Consider the following 19,780-nt stretch of genomic DNA (forward strand, 5'->3'; position numbering starts at 1 on the left):
CTACAAATATGTGAGGGGAAGTCATAGGGAGGAGGGAACAAGCTTGTTTTCTGCTGCCCTGCAGAATGGATGCAGAACAATGGCTTCAAACTACAGGAAAGGAGATTCCACCTGAACATCAGGAAGAACTTCCTCACTGTGAGAAGGGCTGTTCGACAGTGGAACTCTCTTCCCCGGACTGTGGTGGAGGCTCCTTCTTTGGAAGCTTTTAAGCAGAGGCTGGATAGCCATCTGTCGGGGGTGCTTTGAATGCGATTTCCTGCTTCTTAGCGGGGGGTTGGACTGGATGGACCATGAGATCTCTTCCAACTCTACTATTCTATGATTCTATGATTCTATGATTCTAAGTACCACCTCCCAGCAGTAAAGAACTGGTGGGAACACAAACCTGCAAAGGGAGTGGAAAATGAACATGCAAAAATACTGTGGGACTTTCGAATCCAGACTGACAAAGTTTTAGAACACAACACACCAGACCTCACAGTTGTGGAAAAGAAAAAAGTAATAATCTGAGGTGGCAGGGATCGTGGCCGTATTTTTTAGAAAAGGAAAAGTGGAGGAAGAACAGGGTTGAAACCACCAGCGGCATGAAGGAGCTTAGTATTAGGATGACTTGGAAGGTGGTCATGATGGAATAAATGCCTTATTTTTGTTACAGCTGAGAAAACACATGCACAACACCCTCACAGAAGCGTATTTATTGCTGTATTTGGATTCTAACATGGGCCTTATTTAAGGAGGGGTGGCTGGGAAAGATATAAAATTGGTTCCTTCTCCTGCTCAAACACCATCTCCTCTCCTATTTCCTGAACCAAACTGAATTCCAAACAGAAAAACCCTCACGCCCAGAAACTTCGTGAAGAGAGACAATAAGGGATTTGTTCTTGGAAGAGGACACAAATCACAGCAGAACCGAAATCCCAGGGACTGACAGGACAAAATTCCGAGGAAGAAGAGGATTCAGCCCAACCCCATAGCCTTTGTACCATAGCCTTCTACCAACTTGGCTTCTCCAAATCATTTTACTGAGGCTTCAGCACATATATGTGGCATTGAATTCACCATAGAGCTCAGTGAGGTTAACTGTTATTTTAATTGGCAAGTGGTCTTGGACTTGTGCTAGGAATTACCATATATATGCATGTAGAAGTCAAACTCCTGTTTAAGTCAAGGGCACGTTGTGAGGCTGAAATTATAGATTTTAACTAGCTGTGCCCAGCCATGCGTTGCTGTGGCAAAGTGGTGGTGGTATTGGTTAAAAGTTGTTGTGGAATTTTTATTTGACGTTATTTGTATTTTTTTAAATTAATTTTATTGTAACTTATCTTTTTTATTTATTATATTTTATTATTTTGTTGTATTATTTTTAGTTATTTTGTTATAGTATTTTATTGTATTAATTTTTTAGTGTTTTTAATTATTTTCATTGTATTATTTGTATTTATTTTATTTTTTATTCTTTTATTAATACTGGGCTGAGTGGGTTGCTAGGAGACCAAGTGGGCAGAGCTTAGCCTTCTAAGTGGCAGCAATTGGATAAAAACAATTATTGCTCTCCCTCTAAGTAGGACTTTATTTTTCTTTTCTTTTTGTTGTATCAACCTAGAGGCATGGATAATGGGTTGTGTTGTCAAATTCCGAGGTTGGGGGGGCCTGTAGTTTTGTTGTTTTGTGGGTCGCCGTGATGCCATCACTCATTTATATATATAGATAGGACCCATGGGAAGTGAAGGGCCGTTCCATGGAGAGAGCAAAGCACCAACACTGGCAATTATATTGGGTCTGGCCTAGGAATTTAGAATTACCATATATACCGGATATACTCGAGTATAAGCCGACCCGAATATAAGCCGATGCACCTAATTTTATCACAAATTTATCTCATTAACAGCCACATACACTGTTTTAACGTAGTGAGACGTATTCCAAATTGGGCATGCATATTGAGCATGCATATTTAGCAGGAGCAAAGCGCAAGGGCAGTTGTCTTCACTGTATCATACTGCAAGTCACTTCTGTTCCATGTACATTTTAAGATGTTTTAAATAATTGTTTTGTTATGCCTTTCAATCCTGTAATTTGTATTGTGTCTTAATTGTGCATCAAACTGTTGCTCTCAGGGCTCTGTTTATGTAAGCTGCAGAGAGTCCCTTAGGGAAATGGAGGCGGGTTATAAGAAATTTATTATTATTATTATTATTATTATTATTATTATTATTATTATTATTATTATTATTATTATTAGCTGTGCCCGGCCACGTGTTGCTGTGGCGAAGTCTGGTGATATTGGAAATAAAGTATTGAGGAATTGGTGATAGTTAAAGTAAAGGGTAAAGGTTTTCCCCTGACATTAAGTCCAGTCGTGTCTGACTCTGGGGGTTGGTGCTCATCTCCATTTCTAAGCCAAAGAGCTGATGTTGTCCTTAGACTCCTCCAAGGTCATGTGGCTGGCATGACTGCATGGAGCGCCGTTACCTTTCCGCCGGAGCAGTACCTATTCATCTACTCTCATTTGCATGTTTTTGAACTTTAGGGTTGGCAGAAGCTGGGGCTAACAGTGGGGGCTCTCACCACTCCCTCAATTCAAACCTGCGACCTTTTAGTAATGATAGTAACAATAATGACTTTGGTAATACACACTGCTTCACTTCCTTCTCAGTGTGGAAGAGGCCTAAGTGAGGCCTAACAGCCTGTCCCCTGGGCTGAGTGGGTTGCTAGGAGACCAAGTGGGCGGAGCTTAGCCTTCTCCCTCTAATTAGGACTTTATTTTTCTTTTCTTTTTTTTTTTGTATGAACGAAGAGGCATGGATGAGGGGTTGTGCTGCCAGGTTTAGTGTTTCTGGGATGTGCAGTTTTGTTGTTTTGTCCTAAGCTGAAATTTCATTACCCTTTTATATATATAGATTATTATTACATTAGACTCTCACTTATCCAACATAAATGGGCCGGCAGAAGCTTGGAGAAGCGAATATGTTGGATAATAAGGAAGCATTAAGGAAAAGCCTATTAAACATCTAATTAGGTTATGATTTTACAAATTAAGCACCAAAACATCATGTTATACAACAAATTTGACAGAAAAAGTAGTTCAATACGCAGTAATGCTATAATGTAGGAATTACTTTATTTATGAATTTAGCACCAAAATATCATGATGTATTGAAAACATTGACTACAAAAATGCGTTGGATAATCCAGAACGTTGGATAGGCGAGTGTTGGATAAGTGAGACTCTACTGTATTACTATTATTATGGAAAGAATCGGCCATCTACAGAGACGTTGCCCAGGGGATGCCCGGATGTGTTACTATCCTGCGGGGAGTCTTCTCTCATGTCTCCCATAATAAGTTATTATTTGGGAGAGTCTTAACACTACAATGGTCTAAATTGCTTTTAAAAATGATCTTTCCGTGCTGTTAATTAAACTTGGGACTTTCTGTATCAAAACTTTGTGATCTTCTTCTCTCCCTGACTGTAAGACCCTCTTCTTTCCACAGTCAGGTTGTTTTCCCCTCTCTATTGTCTTTCCACTGGCAAGAAAAGATCTTTTTACTTAGATTCTTTGATTCTTAAATCAAATTGCAGAAGGGTGTTTGGGGAAAATGGTGTGCTGTGATTTTTATCTTGGTTGTACTTTTTATTTGATATGTGTTCAAACTGTTTTGTAACCATGTGCTTTTTGAACGGAATTGTTTGTTTCGTTGCTTTTTAACTTTTGCCAAATGGGATTTTCAGCTTGACTTTGCTTGAAATTATTCAAAGTCCCTTTGGGTGCCAGGAGAAAGGATGGGCACTGAGCATAAATGAAAGTAAAATAAATGTCATGATATATATGAGGGTTGAATGAAAAGTAATGCCTCCACCTTCGTAATTCCTCAACAGATGGCAGTACTGGTATGTGGCAAGTCCTGGCTTAATCTGGTGGTGATCTACAGCAGGGGTCCCCAAACTAAGGGCCGGGGGCTGGATGTGGCCCTCCAAGGTCATTTACCTGGCCCCTGTCCTAAACTTTAGACTTAGGGTTGACCTAAGTCTACCTGGTCTTTGGAGGTCTCTTTGTTTACTTATGTCCTTATAAGATCATCTAGATGGTCTTTGAAGGTCTCGTTACTTAGTTATGGCCTTATGAGACCATCTAGATGGCTTTTGGAGCTCACTTTTGTTACCTATAGTCCTATGAGACCATCTAGATGGCCTTTGAGGGTCCCTTTCCTTACCTATGGTTTTATGAAATTGTCTAGATGACCTTTAGGGGCCCCTTTCCTTACCTATGATCTCATTAGATTATCTAGATGGCCTTTGGGGGCTCCTTTCCTTACCTATGATCTCATTATATTGTCTAGATGACCTTTGGGGGCACCTTTCCTTACCTATGATCTCATTATATTGTCTAGATGGCCTTTGGGGGCCCCTTTCCTTACCTATGATCTCATTATATTGTCTAGATGACCTTTGGGGGCACCTTTCCTTACCTATGATCTCATTATTGTCTAGATGGCCTTTGGGGGCCCCTTTCCTTACCTATGATCTCATTATATTGTCTAGATGGCCTTTGGGGGCCCCTTTCCTTACCTATGATCTCATTAGATTGTCTAGATGACCTTTGGGGGGCCCTTTCCTTACCTATGATCTCATTAGATTGTCTAGATGGCCTTTGGGGGCCCCTTTCCTTACCTATGATCTCATTATATTGTCTAGATGGCCTTTGGGGGCCCCTTTCCTTAACTATGATCTCATTAGATTGTCTAGATGGCCTTTGGGGGCCCCTTTCCTTACCTATGATCTCATTAGATTGTCTAGATGGCCTTTGGGGGCCCCTTTCCTTACCTATGATCTCATTAGATTGTCTAGATGGCCTTTGGGGGCCCCTTTCCTTAACTATGATCTCATTATATTGTCTAGATGGCCTTTGGGGGCCCCTTTCCTTAACTATGATCGCATTAGATTGTCTAGATGGCCTTTGGGGGCCCCTTTCCTTACCTATGATCTCATTAGATTGTCTAGATGGCCTTTGGGGGCCCCTTTCCTTACCTATGATCTCATTAGATTGTCTAGATGGCCTTTGGGGGCCCCTTTCCTTACCTATGATCGCATTAGATTGTCTAGATGACCTTTGGGGGGCCCTTTCCTTACCTATGATCTCATTAGATTGTCTAGATGGCCTTTGGGGGCCCCTTTCCTTACCTATGATCTCATTAGATTGTCTAGATGGCCTTTGGGGGCCCCTTTCCTTACCTATGATCGCATTAGATTGTCTAGATGACCTTTGGGGGCCCCTTTCCTTACCTATGATCTCATTAGATTGTCTAGATGGCCTTTGGGGGCCCCTTTCCTTACCTATGATCTCATTATATTGTCTAGATGGCCTTTGGGGGCCCCTTTCCTTAACTATGATCTCATTAGATTGTCTAGATGGCCTTTGGGGGGCCCTTTCCTTACCTATGATCTCATTAGATTGTCTAGATGGCCTTTGGGGGCCCCTTTCCTTACCTATGATCTCATTAGATTGTCTAGATGGCCTTTGGGGGCCCCTTTCCTTACCTATGATCGCATTAGATTGTCTAGATGACCTTTGGGGGCCCCTTTCCTTACCTATGATCTCATTAGATTGTCTAGATGGCCTTTGGGGGCCCCTTTCCTTACCTATGATCTCATTATATTGTCTAGATGGCCTTTGGGGGCCCCTTTCCTTAACTATGATCTCATTAGATTGTCTAGATGGCCTTTGGGGGCCCCTTTCCTTACCTATGATCTCATTAGATTGTCTAGATGGCCTTTGGGGGCCCCTTTCCTTACCTATGATCTCATTAGATTGTCTAGATGGCCTTTGGGGGCCCCTTTCCTTACCTATGATCGCATTAGATTGTCTAGATGACCTTTGGGGGGCCCTTTCCTTACCTATGATCTCATTAGATTGTCTAGATGGCCTTTGGGGGTCCCTTTCCTTATCTATGGTTTTCTGATGGCCTTATGAGATCATCTAGATGGCCTTTGAGGGTCCCTTTCCTTACCTATGGTCTTATGAGACCATCTAGATGGCCTTTGAGGGTCCCTTTCCTTACCTATGGTCCTATGAGACCATCTAGATGGTCTTTGGAGGTCTCTTTGCTTACCTATGGTCTTATGAGATTGCCTAGATCAGGGGTCCCCAAACTAAGGCCCTACAAGGTCATTGACCTGGCCTCTGTCCTAAACTTTAGACTTAGGGTTGACGTAAGTGTGAAATGACTTGACGGCACACAACAACAATCCTAATTTTGGACTATTTCATCATAGTCCGGCCCCCCAACAGTCTGAGGGACTGTGAACCGGCCCTCCACTTAAAAAGTTTGAGGACCCCTGATCTACAGGGTCAGTGCTACAGTGGTGACTTCCATATCAATGGAATCGGCTACAGGTTTCTATCTGAAATTGAAAGCAGCTATCCAAGGTGCTGAACTTGTTCGGAGGCTAGAGATCAGCAAGCTCCATTCATTTCCAAGCTAAAATCCAGAATGGGTTCATTGCGCTGGTGATGAGGAAGCCTCCAGCTGCTACTCTATATCTATAACTACATATACAGGTCCATTAGTTGATCTTCACTCAACAGGTAAGTGTAAGTGTCCGTGCCAAACACATCCACCCATTGGAGGTCTTGGAAGATCACCTTCTGCAGAGCCACTGCATGCAAAGGCACGTTCGTACACACATACAAAGGATAATATCTGCCTACTAACAGCTTTTTCCCTTTGTATATTTCAGGAAAAGCATGACCACTTTACTACTAGCCTTTGTGTGTTTGCAAGTCATCACTGCAGCCAGCTCTGTGGAAGTTTTAGGTATGTATTCTCAGAAGCTCACCTTAAACAAATGAAGCATTGGGTAGAATGGTGCCATTGGGACAGGATTTGGAGCCAGGCCACCACAATATTCATAGAAGGAACAGGAGGGACCCTATCATGTCTCAGGATTAGATTACCATATCCATTGCCATGTTAAAAAAATTAATTTTTATCTATATATATAAAAGGGTAATGAAATTTTGGCCAAAGACAAAACAACAAAACTACACATCCCAGAAACACTCAACTTGGCAGCTCAACCCCTCATCCATGCCTCTACGTTCATACAACAAAAAGAAAAGAAAAATAAAGTCATAATTAGAGGAAGAGGAAGAATTATTTTTATCCAATTGCTGCCAGTTAGAAGGCTAAGCTCTGCCCACTTGGTCTCCTAGCAACCCACTCAGCCCAGGGGACAGGCAGAGTTAGGCCTCACTTAGGCCTCTTCCACACTACCTATAAAATACAGATTATCTGATTTTAACTGGATTATATGGCAGTGTAGACTCAAGGCCCTTCCACACAGCTATATAACCCATTTATAATGGACTTAATTTAAGGTAAAACCTTTACCCTTTACCTTAACTACCACCAATTCCTCAATACTTTATTTCCCATACCACCATACTTCGCCACAGCAACACGTGGCCGGGCACAGCTAGTTAACATATATAGAAATAGAATACATCAAAAGAGTGAGAACAATTATTGAATGGAAAGTGAAGAAAAAAAGAAAAAAAAAGAAAAGTTGTGAAGAAGGGAGGAGAGAGAACTATAAAAAAAGAGAAGGGAAAATATATATACAGTAGAGTCTCACTTATCCAAGCTCTCCAACATAAACGGGCCGGCAGAAGCTTGGATAAGCGAATATCTTGGATAATAAGGAGGGATTAAGGAAAAGCCTATTAAACATCAAATTAGGTTATGATTTTACAAATTAAGCCCAAAACATCATGTTATACAACAAATTTGACAGAAAAAGTAATTCGATATGCAGTAATGTTATGTTGTAATTACTGTATTTACGAATTCAGCACCAAAATATCATGATATATTGAAAACATTGACTACAAAAATGGCTTGGATAATCCAGAACCTTGGATAAGCGAGGCTTGGATAAGTGAGACTGTACTGTATATATAAAAAGAAAAACAATAAAAAATAGTGAAAAATAGAAGTAATAGAGAGAAAAAAATGGTGACTAAAAGGAAAAAAAATAGTATTGACTTCCTTGCAGTCCTTTGCGGTTTGATTCTTTTCTAATTCTACAGATTCTCCCTCAATTGGGTATATTGTTATATTACTATACCTCTCCCAGTAGTTATTTGTTTCGTCTTCTTCTAAAATACTTTTCTACCTGATCCCAGGTTGTTTGTTTTATAGGGTTACCTGAGTTCTTTTTAGTCAATTTGTCCATGTCCTTGATGGCCATCAATTTAATTCTCCATTGATCCGCGTCTGGCATTTCTTGGCTGCTGACGTCATATAAGTGAATAAAATGTCCTCATTTTGCAACATTATAAAGTCCTTATCTGTTAAACCTAACAAATAGTATTCTGGTTTTTTAGGAAATTTCCTTTGGAAAATATTTTGAATTTCTTCATGAATCTTAACCCAGTAACTTTTGGCCTTGCTACATGTCCACCACATATGGAAAAAGCTTCCAATATTTCCAACAATTCTTTGGAACATTTTTGTACATCATAGATAGTAAAATTGGATAGCCTGGAGAACCATGAAGTCCAGAGTCTAAAGATCAGTGATTCCCAAACTTATTTGGCCTGCCGCCCCCTTTCCAGAAAAAATATGACTCTGCGCCCCTGAAAAGGGGGCGTGGCTTAGAGGGGTGGGCGTGGCTCCTGCTCAAGAGGGCGGGGCTGAGCCTCTCCCCTAGTCCAAGAGGCAGGGCTGGGAGCGGGAGGTGGGCGGGGCCATAAATGGGCGGCCAGGACTGGGATGGGCGGAGTTACGAGCTCTGAGGCAGGGCTGAGCTTCTATCCCTGTCCTGCGGTGCCTGCTAGGACACAGGGGGCGGGGCTAGAGGAGGGGGAGGGGCCTCTTCCCAAGTGCTTGATGGTGCTGAACCTCTATACCCTGCCCCCATCTTCAAATAAGCATCTCAGAGGAGGTATACAGAGGCTCAGCCCTGTCTCGCGCTCTTGGAAAGAGGCCCCGCCCCCTTCCCTAGCTCCACCCTCTGTGTCCCAATAAGCGCCTCAGGAGAGGTATAGAGGCTCAGCCCTGTCTCAGGCTCTTGGAAGGAGGCCCCGCCCCCTTCTCTAGCTCCGCCCTCTGTGTTGCAATAAGCGCCTCAGGAGAGGCATAGAGGCTCAGTCTTGTCTCGAGCTCTTGGAAGGAGGCCCCGCCCCCTTCCCTAACCCCGCCCTTTAATCCTAAAAGGCTGCTCAGGAGAGATATAGAGGCTCAGCCCTGTCTTGGGCTCTTAGGAAGAGGCCCCGCCCCCTTCCCTAACCCCGCCCTTTAATCCTAAAAGGCCGCTCAGGAGAGATATAGAGGCTCAGCCCTGTCTTGGGCTCTTAGGAAGAGGCCCCGCCCCCGCCCCTAGCCCCGCCCTTTAGTCCTAAAAGGCCTCTCAGGGGAGGTAAAAAGGCTCAGCCCTGTCTTGGGCTCTTGGAAGGAGGCCCTGCCCCCGCCCCTAGCCCCGCCCTTTAGTCCTAAAAGGCCGCTCAGGAGAGGTATAAAGGCTCAGCCCTGTCTTGGGCTCTTGGAAGGAGGCCCCGCCCCCGCCCCTAGCCCCGCCCTTTAGTCCTAAAAGGCCTCTCAGGAGAGGTATAGAGGCTCAGCCCTGTCTCAGGCTCTTGGGAAGAAGCCACGCTCGGTCTTCTAGCTCTGCCCCCTGTGTCCTAATAGTGTTCAGCCCTGTCTCTGGCACTTGGGAAGAGGCCCCACCCCTCCTCTGGACCCTCCCCTGTGTCCTAATAGGTGCCATCACCACCCTCCTGGATCACTGCAGCGCCCACCAGGGGGCGGTAGCGCATACTTTGAGAATCACTGGTCTAGATCTTTCTAACTGGACCACTAAATGGCATTCATATGACACTTCCTAGTATTTTAGAGGCCCTGGTGGTGGCGCAGTGTGTTAAAGCACTGAGCTGTTGAACTTGCAGACCGAAAGGTCCCAGGTTCAAATCCCGGGAGTGGAATGAGTGCCTGCCATTATCCCCAGCTCCTTCCAACCTAGCAGTTTGAAAACATGCAAATGTGAGTAGATAAATAGGTACCGCTCCGGAAGGTAATGGCGCTCCATGCAGTCATGCCAATGGCCACATGACGTTGGAGGTGTCTACGGACAACGCCGGCTCTTCGGCTTAGAAATGGAGATGAGCACCAACCCCCAGAGTCAGTCACGACTGGACTTAACGTCAGGGGAAACCTTTACCTTTACCTAGTATTTTAGACTTTCCAGGAACTGGTAGCTGTGCCCCCAGTTATGCCTAATTGCTTTGTTCAATTCATTGCTTCAAGGCCTGTCACTCACACATGCTATTGATCTCTCTCTTCCCCCCCCCCCCCCCAGATCACGGTGCCACATTGAGTGTGAGCATACCCTTACGTTCCCCCTTGCGCGTCCCGCTTGGGAAAACTCTGACCATTCCCTGTTACTACATTGACACACTGGAGCACGTCACCACCTCCCCGTTTACTCCTCCTCTGTCCCCGAGAATCAAGTGGAGCAAGTTGTCCGAGGGCAAAGATGTGGTCTTGTTGGTGGCCATGGACGGGCACGTGAGAATCAACACTGCGTACAAGGAGGTGGTTTCTTTGCCCAACTACCCCGCCATACCCACGGATGCCACCCTGGAAATCAAGACGCTTCGGTCCAACGATACCGGGATCTACCGCTGTGAAGTGATCCATGGCATTGAGGACAGCCAGGACACAGTGGAGGTTAAAGTCAAAGGTAAGCCAGCTGCAATAAATCACTCTGGACAAGAGGTCATGAGTTCGAAGCCAGCCCGTGGCGGGGTGAGCACCCGACAATTAAAAATAAAAAATAGCCCCTGCTCGTTGCTGACCTAGCAACCTGAAAGATAGTTGCATCTATCAAGTAGGAAATTAAGGTACCACTTCTAAAGTGGGGAGGCTAATTTAACTAATTTACGACTCCATAAAAATCATCCAGCCACCACTGGAATGAGGAAGTGCCGTCAGAGTGGATGATGAAGCAGCTGCTCCCCCTGTGGCCGAAATCGAACATCCCCTCAGGAGAAGGTTAAATTGCCTCTGTGTCTGTCTCTGTGTTTGTTCTATGTGTATATGGCATTGAATGTTTGCCTCATATGTATATACAATGTGATCCACCCTGAGTCCCTTCGGGGTGAGAAGGGCAGAATATAAATACTGTCAATAAATAAATAAATGAGCCTAGTTTTTCAGCCCTTTTTTAAAGACTGAAAAAGCCCCCCTCGGCTTATACTCGGGTGAGGGTCCTGGTTGGCTTATATTTGGGTCAGCTTATACTCGAGAATATATGGTACATTTATTATTTTTCTCTATTATTGTTGCTACTATTACATTTATTTTACTCTATTTTTATTATTATTATTGGTATTATTACATTTCTTATTTTTCTATATTATTGTTGCTATTATTACATTTATTTTACTCTATTTCTATTATTAATAATAATACATTTATTATTTCACTCTGATCTTATTATTATTATTGCATTTATTATTTTACTCTATTTATTATTACTTGTATTATTTTCCTGTATTTATTATTATTATTACATGTATTATTTTACTCTATTATTATTAAAAGGATACATAAGCACATTTACATCGAAGAAGATGAGAGTAATGATTTGATCAGAGTTGGACAGTCTTATCTTCAGGGAGGATCACAATATACACATACATGCCAAACATTCAATGCCATATGAACATACAGACAGAGACAAAGAGAGAGACACAGAAGCAATTTAACCTTCTCCAGCTTCCTGAGGATATGCTCCATTCCGGCCACAGAGGGAGCAGCTGCTTCATCATCCACTGTGACGCCAAGTCCTTGGATACTTCCTCATTCTAATGCTGCTGGATGATTTTTATGGTGTCGTAAATTAGTTAAATTAGCCTCCCCACATAAGTGGTACCTAAATTTCCTACTTGATAGATCCAACTATTATTCAATCAATCAATCAATCAATTTATTAATGCTCTGACCAATGGTCATATGCATTTACAGAAACAACATCAAACAAACATCTATACAAAACTATAAAATCCAATAGTTAAAAGTAGGATGCAAGCAGGATAAAACAGAGCATGCAGAATATACATTGTGAGGTGCAGCGCAAGTGCAACATGTGCTGGGAACTGCACAATTACAGGTAAAATGCCAATATATAAGATCAGTCATTTAAAAAACATAAGTAACAATATCAACCAAGCATCTATAGAAACACTGTAAAATTCCACAGTTAAAAGCAGGATGCATGGAGTATAAAAGAGCTTTCAAAATATAACCGGTAAAAAGCCAGTATAAAATATCAGTCATGTTAAAAACTAGATCAGGGGTCCCCAAACTTTTAAAGCAGAGGGCCGGTCCACAATCCTTCAGACTGTTGAGGGGCCGAATTATCATTTGAAAAAAAATACAAACAAATTCCTATGCATACTGCACATGTCTTATTTGTAGTGCAACAACAACAACAACGAAAGAACAATACAATACTTAAAAATGAAAACAATTTTAAACATAAACCTATTAGGATTTCATCAGAAAGTGTGGGCCTGCTACTGGCCAATGAGATAGTCAAGTTAATTAGGATTGTTGTTGTTGTTGTTGTGTGCCTTCAAGTCATGTCAGACTTTGGCCGAGACTAAGTCTAAAATTAATTATTTATTTACTACATTTATATCCCACCCTTCTCACCCCGAAGGGGAGTCGGAGCAGCTGTATGTACATACAATACATAAAATATATTATATTATTAGCATAACACAATATTAGCATTATATATTACTCTATTGAACTATACCACTATACTATTATATAATATGTAATATATAACATATAATTAATATTATTATATTGTATAACATAAGATTATTATCAATATTATATGTATATACAATATATTATATTATTAAAACTGATATAAAAATATTATATTATAAAACTGAGGCCGGGGGCCAGGTAAATGACCTTGGAGCCTCAGTTTGGGGACCCCTGAACTAGATCAAAGCATCCCCGGCGCAGTCGACTGCAATGTCCGCAACCAGTCTTGCTCTGATTTTATTTGCTGCCAAGGTAAAGAGAGAGACCTTATACATGATTGTGGAGTTGGTATCAGATAAAAGATAGAAGATCTTTTATTCGATCAATCATCTTCACTTTCGTGTAAATTTAAGCACAAAACCCATTCATTTCACATCTTCAGCATCTGTGGAATCCTTTGAGAGCAACATGTCTTCAAACGAGTTGGTCTTCTTTATATTGGTTTCCTTCACTGTCCAGCTTTCATACCTATACATAGACTTCTATGTTACCTGTCATAGACAGAACGCCAGCGAGTAAAACAAAACTCAGTTTATTGAGGTTACAGAACTAAAAACGCCCGTAGGTGACAAAGAACAGGGCAAACACTTGACTTCAGTGTGATAAGTAACAAAAACAACTCAGTTTGAGCTTAAACGATTCAAAGGGATAAACCGGATTAAACAGAAGTATAATCCGGATTAAATCAAAAGTGCTTACTTCAGCCTGGCAAACAATGCAAACAAAAGAGGATCAACAGGAGTCAGAATGTAAACAACAGACTGGTAGCAGATTCCTCTCTGCTACTCAGAAACAGCAGGAGAATAAACCAGGCTTGTTTATTCCTTCTTGCAGCGAACGAAAAGCGTGGTCGTAGTCAGGATTCAGTTTAAGGTTCAGCGGCCAACGATATCCAGGTCCAGGCACAGCAGTCAAGTTAACGGCAGTCAGCAGGGTCCCAATCCGGTCCAGAGGTCAATAGCCAAGCGTAGTCGTCTAGAAATCCAAAGGTCTCACCGATAGCCAGCAGAAGGGATAATCCGGAATCGAAGTCAGTCAGTCCAGCGTCAATCCAGTGCGAGTAGATATTGCCCGTCAAAAAGACGACGGAGGTCCAAGCTATCGAGATTAAACACAAGTTGCACAGAGAAAAACCCCGCACAGTTCCTCCCGCCGTCGATGCCCAGTGTCCTTGGTAAACTTACGTATCCAGTAACGAATCACACCCGTCTTCAGGAAGTTCCCCAACAAAAGCCCAAGCGTCCGTCCAGATTACCTTGCCCAACGCAATTAGACATTGGTCCCAAACCCCATTTTATCCCAGTTCAAGCTCATCATCGCTGTCAGCTGCCATCCCAATTCCAGGCGCCCCAACATCATCATCCTCATCAGAGCTTAAGCACCTTTGACTACGCCCCACAGCATCCCCAGCTCCATCCCTCCATCCAGTCCATGGGTCTGATCCTGCAACCCGCCAATCACCTCCCATGCTTTCATTGCCTGTTTCCCCAACAACCAAATCCTCCCTCACACGAGTCCATTCCATGTTGTCCTCCTCCGAGCTGGCCATCTCTTCCTCCAAACCCTCAGAAAAACCCTCAAATGAGTCCTCATCTGTCGGGTCTGTAAACAAATCCCGGAGCCATTTTCTTTCACGCTCCTCGAAAGAGTCTGACTCTCGAGGAGTCTTATGACCCCTTCTTCTATTACCGGAGCCCGAAGGCTCAACCATAACATTACCTGTATAGAAAACTTGGTTCTAGTTCCACTGACGTGTGCTGGTGAACGTTTCCTCCCCCTCCAGGAATCGTATTCCATTATCGAGCCATCTCCACCCGATACACGTTGGACTTTGAGAAGGCCAAGCAGGCATGTATCCAGAACAGTGCGGTCATTGCAACCCCCGAACAGCTGCAGGCTGCCTATGATGATGGCTTTGACCAATGTGACGCTGGTTGGCTGTCTGACCAGACCGTCAGGTAAGCAAGTGTTTCTGGAGACAAAAATATAATTGAGTAGTTTATGATTACAATAAGGACAAGCTATACTCAAGTGGGCTGCATAATGGGCAGGGGTTCTGGCAAGTCTTGAGGAGAGTTTACAAGCAGTCCCCAAGTTACAAACAATATCGGACTTACAAATGACTTCTAGTTAGGAACGGGGGTGAGACACCTGGGAGTGAGAGAAATCTGCCCCCAGAAAGGAAATCCAGTCCTGGAAGAATTATTATCATGGGGAAAAAGGGTCTCCACTGAAGCTTTCTCATTGATCTTTGTTTCCACAATAAGCCAAATTTTTCAAAAATTTCCAAAAAACCGGAACAGATAGTAAAAGGAAAAGGTTTTCCCCTGACGTTAAGTCCAGTCGTGACCGACTCTGGGGGTTGGTGCTCATCTCCATTTCTAAGCCGAACAGCCGGCGTTGTCCATAGACACCTCCAAGGTCATGTGGCCGGCATGACTGCATGGAGCACCGTTACCTTCCCGCTGGAGCGGTATCTATTGATCTACTCACATTTGCATGTTTTCGAACTGCTAGGTTGGCAGGAGCTGGGGCTAACAGCAGGTGCTCATTCCGCTCCCTGGATTTGAACCTGGGACCCTCAGCGCTTTAACACACTGTGCCACAAGGGACAGATAGTGAGGTGACATTTTTAGAACAGGGGTACCAACAGCAAAAAACACACCACAGGAATGTCAAACCTTCCCTGTGCTATCTAAAGTTTTTGTATGTGTGTGTGTGTATGGTTGGAGTTACACTTTAAAAATGTGGTGATGCAGAGGGTTAAACCGCTAAGCTCCAGAACTTGTTGACCGGAAAGTTGGCGGTGTGAATCGGAGAGGGGGGGCAGGGTGAGCTCCTGTTGTTAGCCCTAGCTTCGGCAAACCCAACCTAGCAGTTTGAAAGCGCAGGAGACCCCGGTGGTGCAGTGGGTTAAAGCCTTGTAACTTGAAGGTTGGGTTGCTGACCCGAAGGCTGCCAGGTTCGAATCCAACCCGAAGAGAGCGCGGATTGCTGTTTGCTCCCCCCCCTCTCTCTCTCTGGGCACTGAACTGGGCGCCTCAATAGCGCCCCCAGGGATTGGCGCCTTCCGCATTTGCGTACTTCGCGTATAGGTTCAGCCGAGCTGCTGAACTTGCAGCTGTTAGCCCCAGCTTCTGCCAACCTAGCAGTTTGAAAACATGCAAATGTGAGTAGACCAATAGGTACTGCTCCAGTGGGAAAGTAATGGCGCTCCATGCAGTCATGCCAGTGGCCACAAGACCTTGGAGGTGCCTTTGGATAATGCCGGCTTTTTGGCTTAGAAATGGAGATGAGCACCAACCCTCACAGTCAGATACGGCTAGACTTAATATTAAGAGGAAACTTTTACCTTTTGCTACACACACACACACTAACCCAGTGGCGAAGTGCGTTAAAACGCCGAGCTGCTGAACTTGCAGACCGAAAGGTCCCAGGTTCAAATCCCGGGAGCGGCTTGAGCGCCCGCTGTTAGCCTCAGCTTCTGCCAACCTAGCAGTTCGAAAACATACCAATGTGAGTAGATCAATAGGTACCGCTCCGGCGGGAAGGTAACATCGCTCCATGCAGTCATGCCAGCCACATGACCTTGGGGGTGTCTACGGACAATGCCGGCTTCTTGGTTTAGAAATGGAGATGAGCACCAACCCTTAAGACTTAATGTCAGGGGAATCTTTACCTTAACTTTTTTTTTTACTTACATACACATTCACTTTAAGAACAAACCTACAGGGCCATTCGTGGTCATAACTTGGCGACTGCCTGCGTATCCTCTGTGTCTTGTTTGTGCAGACAATGCTGCAGATCCCATTTCTGCTTAGATACAATAATGTCCTTTCTTCTTGAAGGTCCTCCTTTCATTCCAGAATTGCACAGTATCTCTCCCTAGCCTGCCCGCCCCTCCAAAGTCAATCTCTCTCCTTGTTGTATCAGGTACCCAATGCACCATCCGCGTGAAGGTTGTTATGGTGACAAGGATGAATTTCCTGGAGTGAGAACATATGGCGTTCGAGAAACAGACGAGACCTATGATGTGTATTGTTATGCTGATGAAATGGAAGGTAAAGTCTTTGTTCTCTTATTTAGTACCAGGTGGACTTCTGTGGCTTTCCAGGCATTTGTCATCCACGCCCATCAACCCTCGCCAGCCTGGTGAATCATGAAGGACAAGAAGGTTTGCCATCCAAACAGACCTTCAGGGCCACAGTTTATTTATTTATTTATTCATTTACAGTATTTATATTCCACCCTTCTTTCTCACCCCGAAGGGGACTCAGGGTGGATTACAATGAACACTTATATGGCAAACATTCAATGTCAACAGACAAACAACATACAGTATAGACAGACACAGAGGCATTTAACATTTTTCCAGCTTCACGATTCCAGCCACAGGGGGAGCTGTTGCTTCACTGTCCACTAGTGGCTGTACTTCCTCATTCCTTTCCTCGTGTTTTGCTGGCAGTTTTTTATGGTGTTGTAAATTAGTTAAATTAGCCTCCCGCATAAAGCGTACCTAAATCTCCCTACTTGACAGATGCAAGTCTTTCGGGGCTGCATAGGTCAACAGCAAACCGGGCTATTTAATGGTCGGGGGCTTAACCCGACCCGGGCTTTGAACTCATGACCTTTCGGTCAGTAGTGATTTATTGCAGCTAGTCACTAGCCAGCTGCGCCACAGCCTGGCCCACAGTTGCCCCTCCCCAATGTAACCACTGCAAACCCCTACTGTACTTCCACAGGGCCATCACAGCCATGTATGGCCCAAGTTAAGATAATGTACAAGGGTTGAATGAAAAGTAATGCCTCCACCTTCATAACTCCTCAACAGATGGCAGTCCTGGTACTGGCTTGTTCAATAGACTTTCCTCTACAGTTCCATTTGGTGGGAAGCCTTAGCATTGAACGGTTGTGTTGTTAAAGTGCGAAGTATGGAACCTGCACAGACGGTTGGTCAATGCAACTTAAGCAACATTGAATTCTTGACAGGAGAAGGTGTCTCCCCAAAGGAGATTCATCAGAGAATGCAAGTTGTTTATGGTGATTGTATTGATGTGAGTCCTGTGCATCGTTGAGCAAGTAAGTTTAAAGATGTTGAGGTGGGAACATCTGACTTGTGTGACAAACAAAGAGTTGGACGTCCTGTGACAGCAACCACCGAGTTTCACAAGCAAAAGATTGACAGATTGATTCAGGACAATCGTCGTATCACTGAGAGAGAAATTTCAAGCATAATAGGCATTTCATAAAAACATGTGGGTCACATTATTGCTTTGCTTGTCTATCGGAAGATCAGTGCACGATGGTTGCGGAAACAGTGTCGATTTTTTCCATGATGGCTTCAGAAAGTTTTTTCATCGTTAACAGAAATGTATCCAATTGTCTGGTGATTATGTGGAAACGAGAATAGTGATAGTTAAATATCCCCATCCAAACCCAAGTAACGAAGGTGGAGGCATTACTTTTCATTCAACCCTCATATAAACAATCTATCAGAAACCATCAGTTTGAAGGCCAAACTGTACGTAGTTACCAAAGGTTGAGTGGGAGCTGGAGAAAGCATTCTAGGAAAATGGCATTCTGAGAAATTTCAGTTCAGCTTTCAAATGTCCTTCTTTACCAGCTTTGGTCCTTCTCCCCCATGAATCATCAAAGAATGTGAGATTCATTGAATTAGAAAGAATGATAAAGCTTATGTGCATTGACATGATCCCACATCAGTCACAAAAGATACACAAGCAGAACATGGTTGAAAATAAAGATTTTTAAAAAAAGGTAAAAAGCAGTTCAGAGAGAGAGAGAGAGAGATGATAGATAGATAGATAGATAGATAGATAGATAGATAGATAGATAGATAGATAGATAGACAGACAGATAGATAATTTCAAAGGCCATTTTAGTGTATTTGTGTATTTTAATTCTGTTCTTACCACACTGTTATTATTTAATTGTTTTTAAACTTTATATTGCTCTTTTTAAACTGCTCGGTGTGGATAAATGTTAGTCGCCTTGAGTTGTAGCATCCTAGAATCCTTGAGTTGGAAGAGACCTCATGGGTCCTCCAGTCCAACCCCATTCTGACAAGAAGCAGGAAAATCACATTCAAAGCACCCCCAATAGATGGCCATCCAGTCTCTGTTTCAAAGCCTCCAAGAAGGAGCTGCCACCACACTCCCTCTGGGGCAGAGAGAGAGAGAGAGAGTTTCACTCCTCTCAGCCTTCTTTTCTGGAGGCTAAACATGCCCAGCTCTTTAAGCTGCTCCTCATAGGGCTTGGTCTCCAGACCCTTGATCTCACCACAGGAAGAAAGGTGGGGTATAAATAAAGATGATGATGATAATAATAATAATAATAATAATAATAATAATAATAATAACCCAAAATGCAGACTGTGCAAGGAAACCGACAACCATTGATCATATCCTCAGCTGCTGTAAGAAAATCGCACAGACAGACTACAAACAGAGGCACAACTATGTGGCCAAATGATTCATTGGAACTTATGCCTCAAGTACCACCTCCCAGCAGCAAAGAACTGGTGGGATCACAAACCTGCAAAAGTATTGGAAAATGAGCACGCAAAGATACTGTGGGACTTCCGAATCCAGACTGACAACGTTCTGGAACACAACACACCAGACATCACAGTTGTGGAAAAGAAAAAGGTTTGGATCGTTGATGTCGCCATCCCAGGTGACAGTCGCATAGACGAAAAACAACAGGAAAAACTCAGCCGCTATCAGGACCTCAAGATTGAACTGCAAAGAATCTGGCAGAAACCAGTGCAGGTGGTCCCAGTGGTGATGGGCACACTGGGTGCCATTACAAAAGATCTCAGCCGGCAATTGGAAACAATAGACATTGACAAAATTATGATCTGTCAACTGCAAAAGGCCACGCGACTGGAATCATCTGAAAATACATCACACAGTCC

The 19,780-nt window shown here is 43.4% G+C and overlaps 1 protein-coding gene across 2 annotated transcripts in view; it reads left to right on the forward strand.

The window, feature by feature from the left end:
• The window catches only part of acan (aggrecan), a 116,408-nt gene that overhangs the window by 41,870 nt on the left and 54,758 nt on the right, over positions 1 to 19,780 (forward strand). For both annotated transcript variants that reach the window (XM_062963026.1, XM_062963027.1), the window contains exons 2-5: positions 6,743 to 6,819; positions 10,361 to 10,744; positions 14,630 to 14,804; positions 16,780 to 16,907. In XM_062963026.1, the coding sequence (XP_062819096.1) occupies positions 6,750 to 6,819; positions 10,361 to 10,744; positions 14,630 to 14,804; positions 16,780 to 16,907 (757 nt within the window). In that variant the 5' untranslated portion in view covers positions 6,743 to 6,749. The remainder of the gene's footprint in view (positions 1 to 6,742; positions 6,820 to 10,360; positions 10,745 to 14,629; positions 14,805 to 16,779; positions 16,908 to 19,780) is intronic.

This window comes from Anolis carolinensis, unplaced genomic scaffold (genome assembly GCF_035594765.1).
Source record: "Anolis carolinensis isolate JA03-04 unplaced genomic scaffold, rAnoCar3.1.pri scaffold_11, whole genome shotgun sequence".
Taxonomy (NCBI): domain Eukaryota; kingdom Metazoa; phylum Chordata; class Lepidosauria; order Squamata; family Dactyloidae; genus Anolis; species Anolis carolinensis.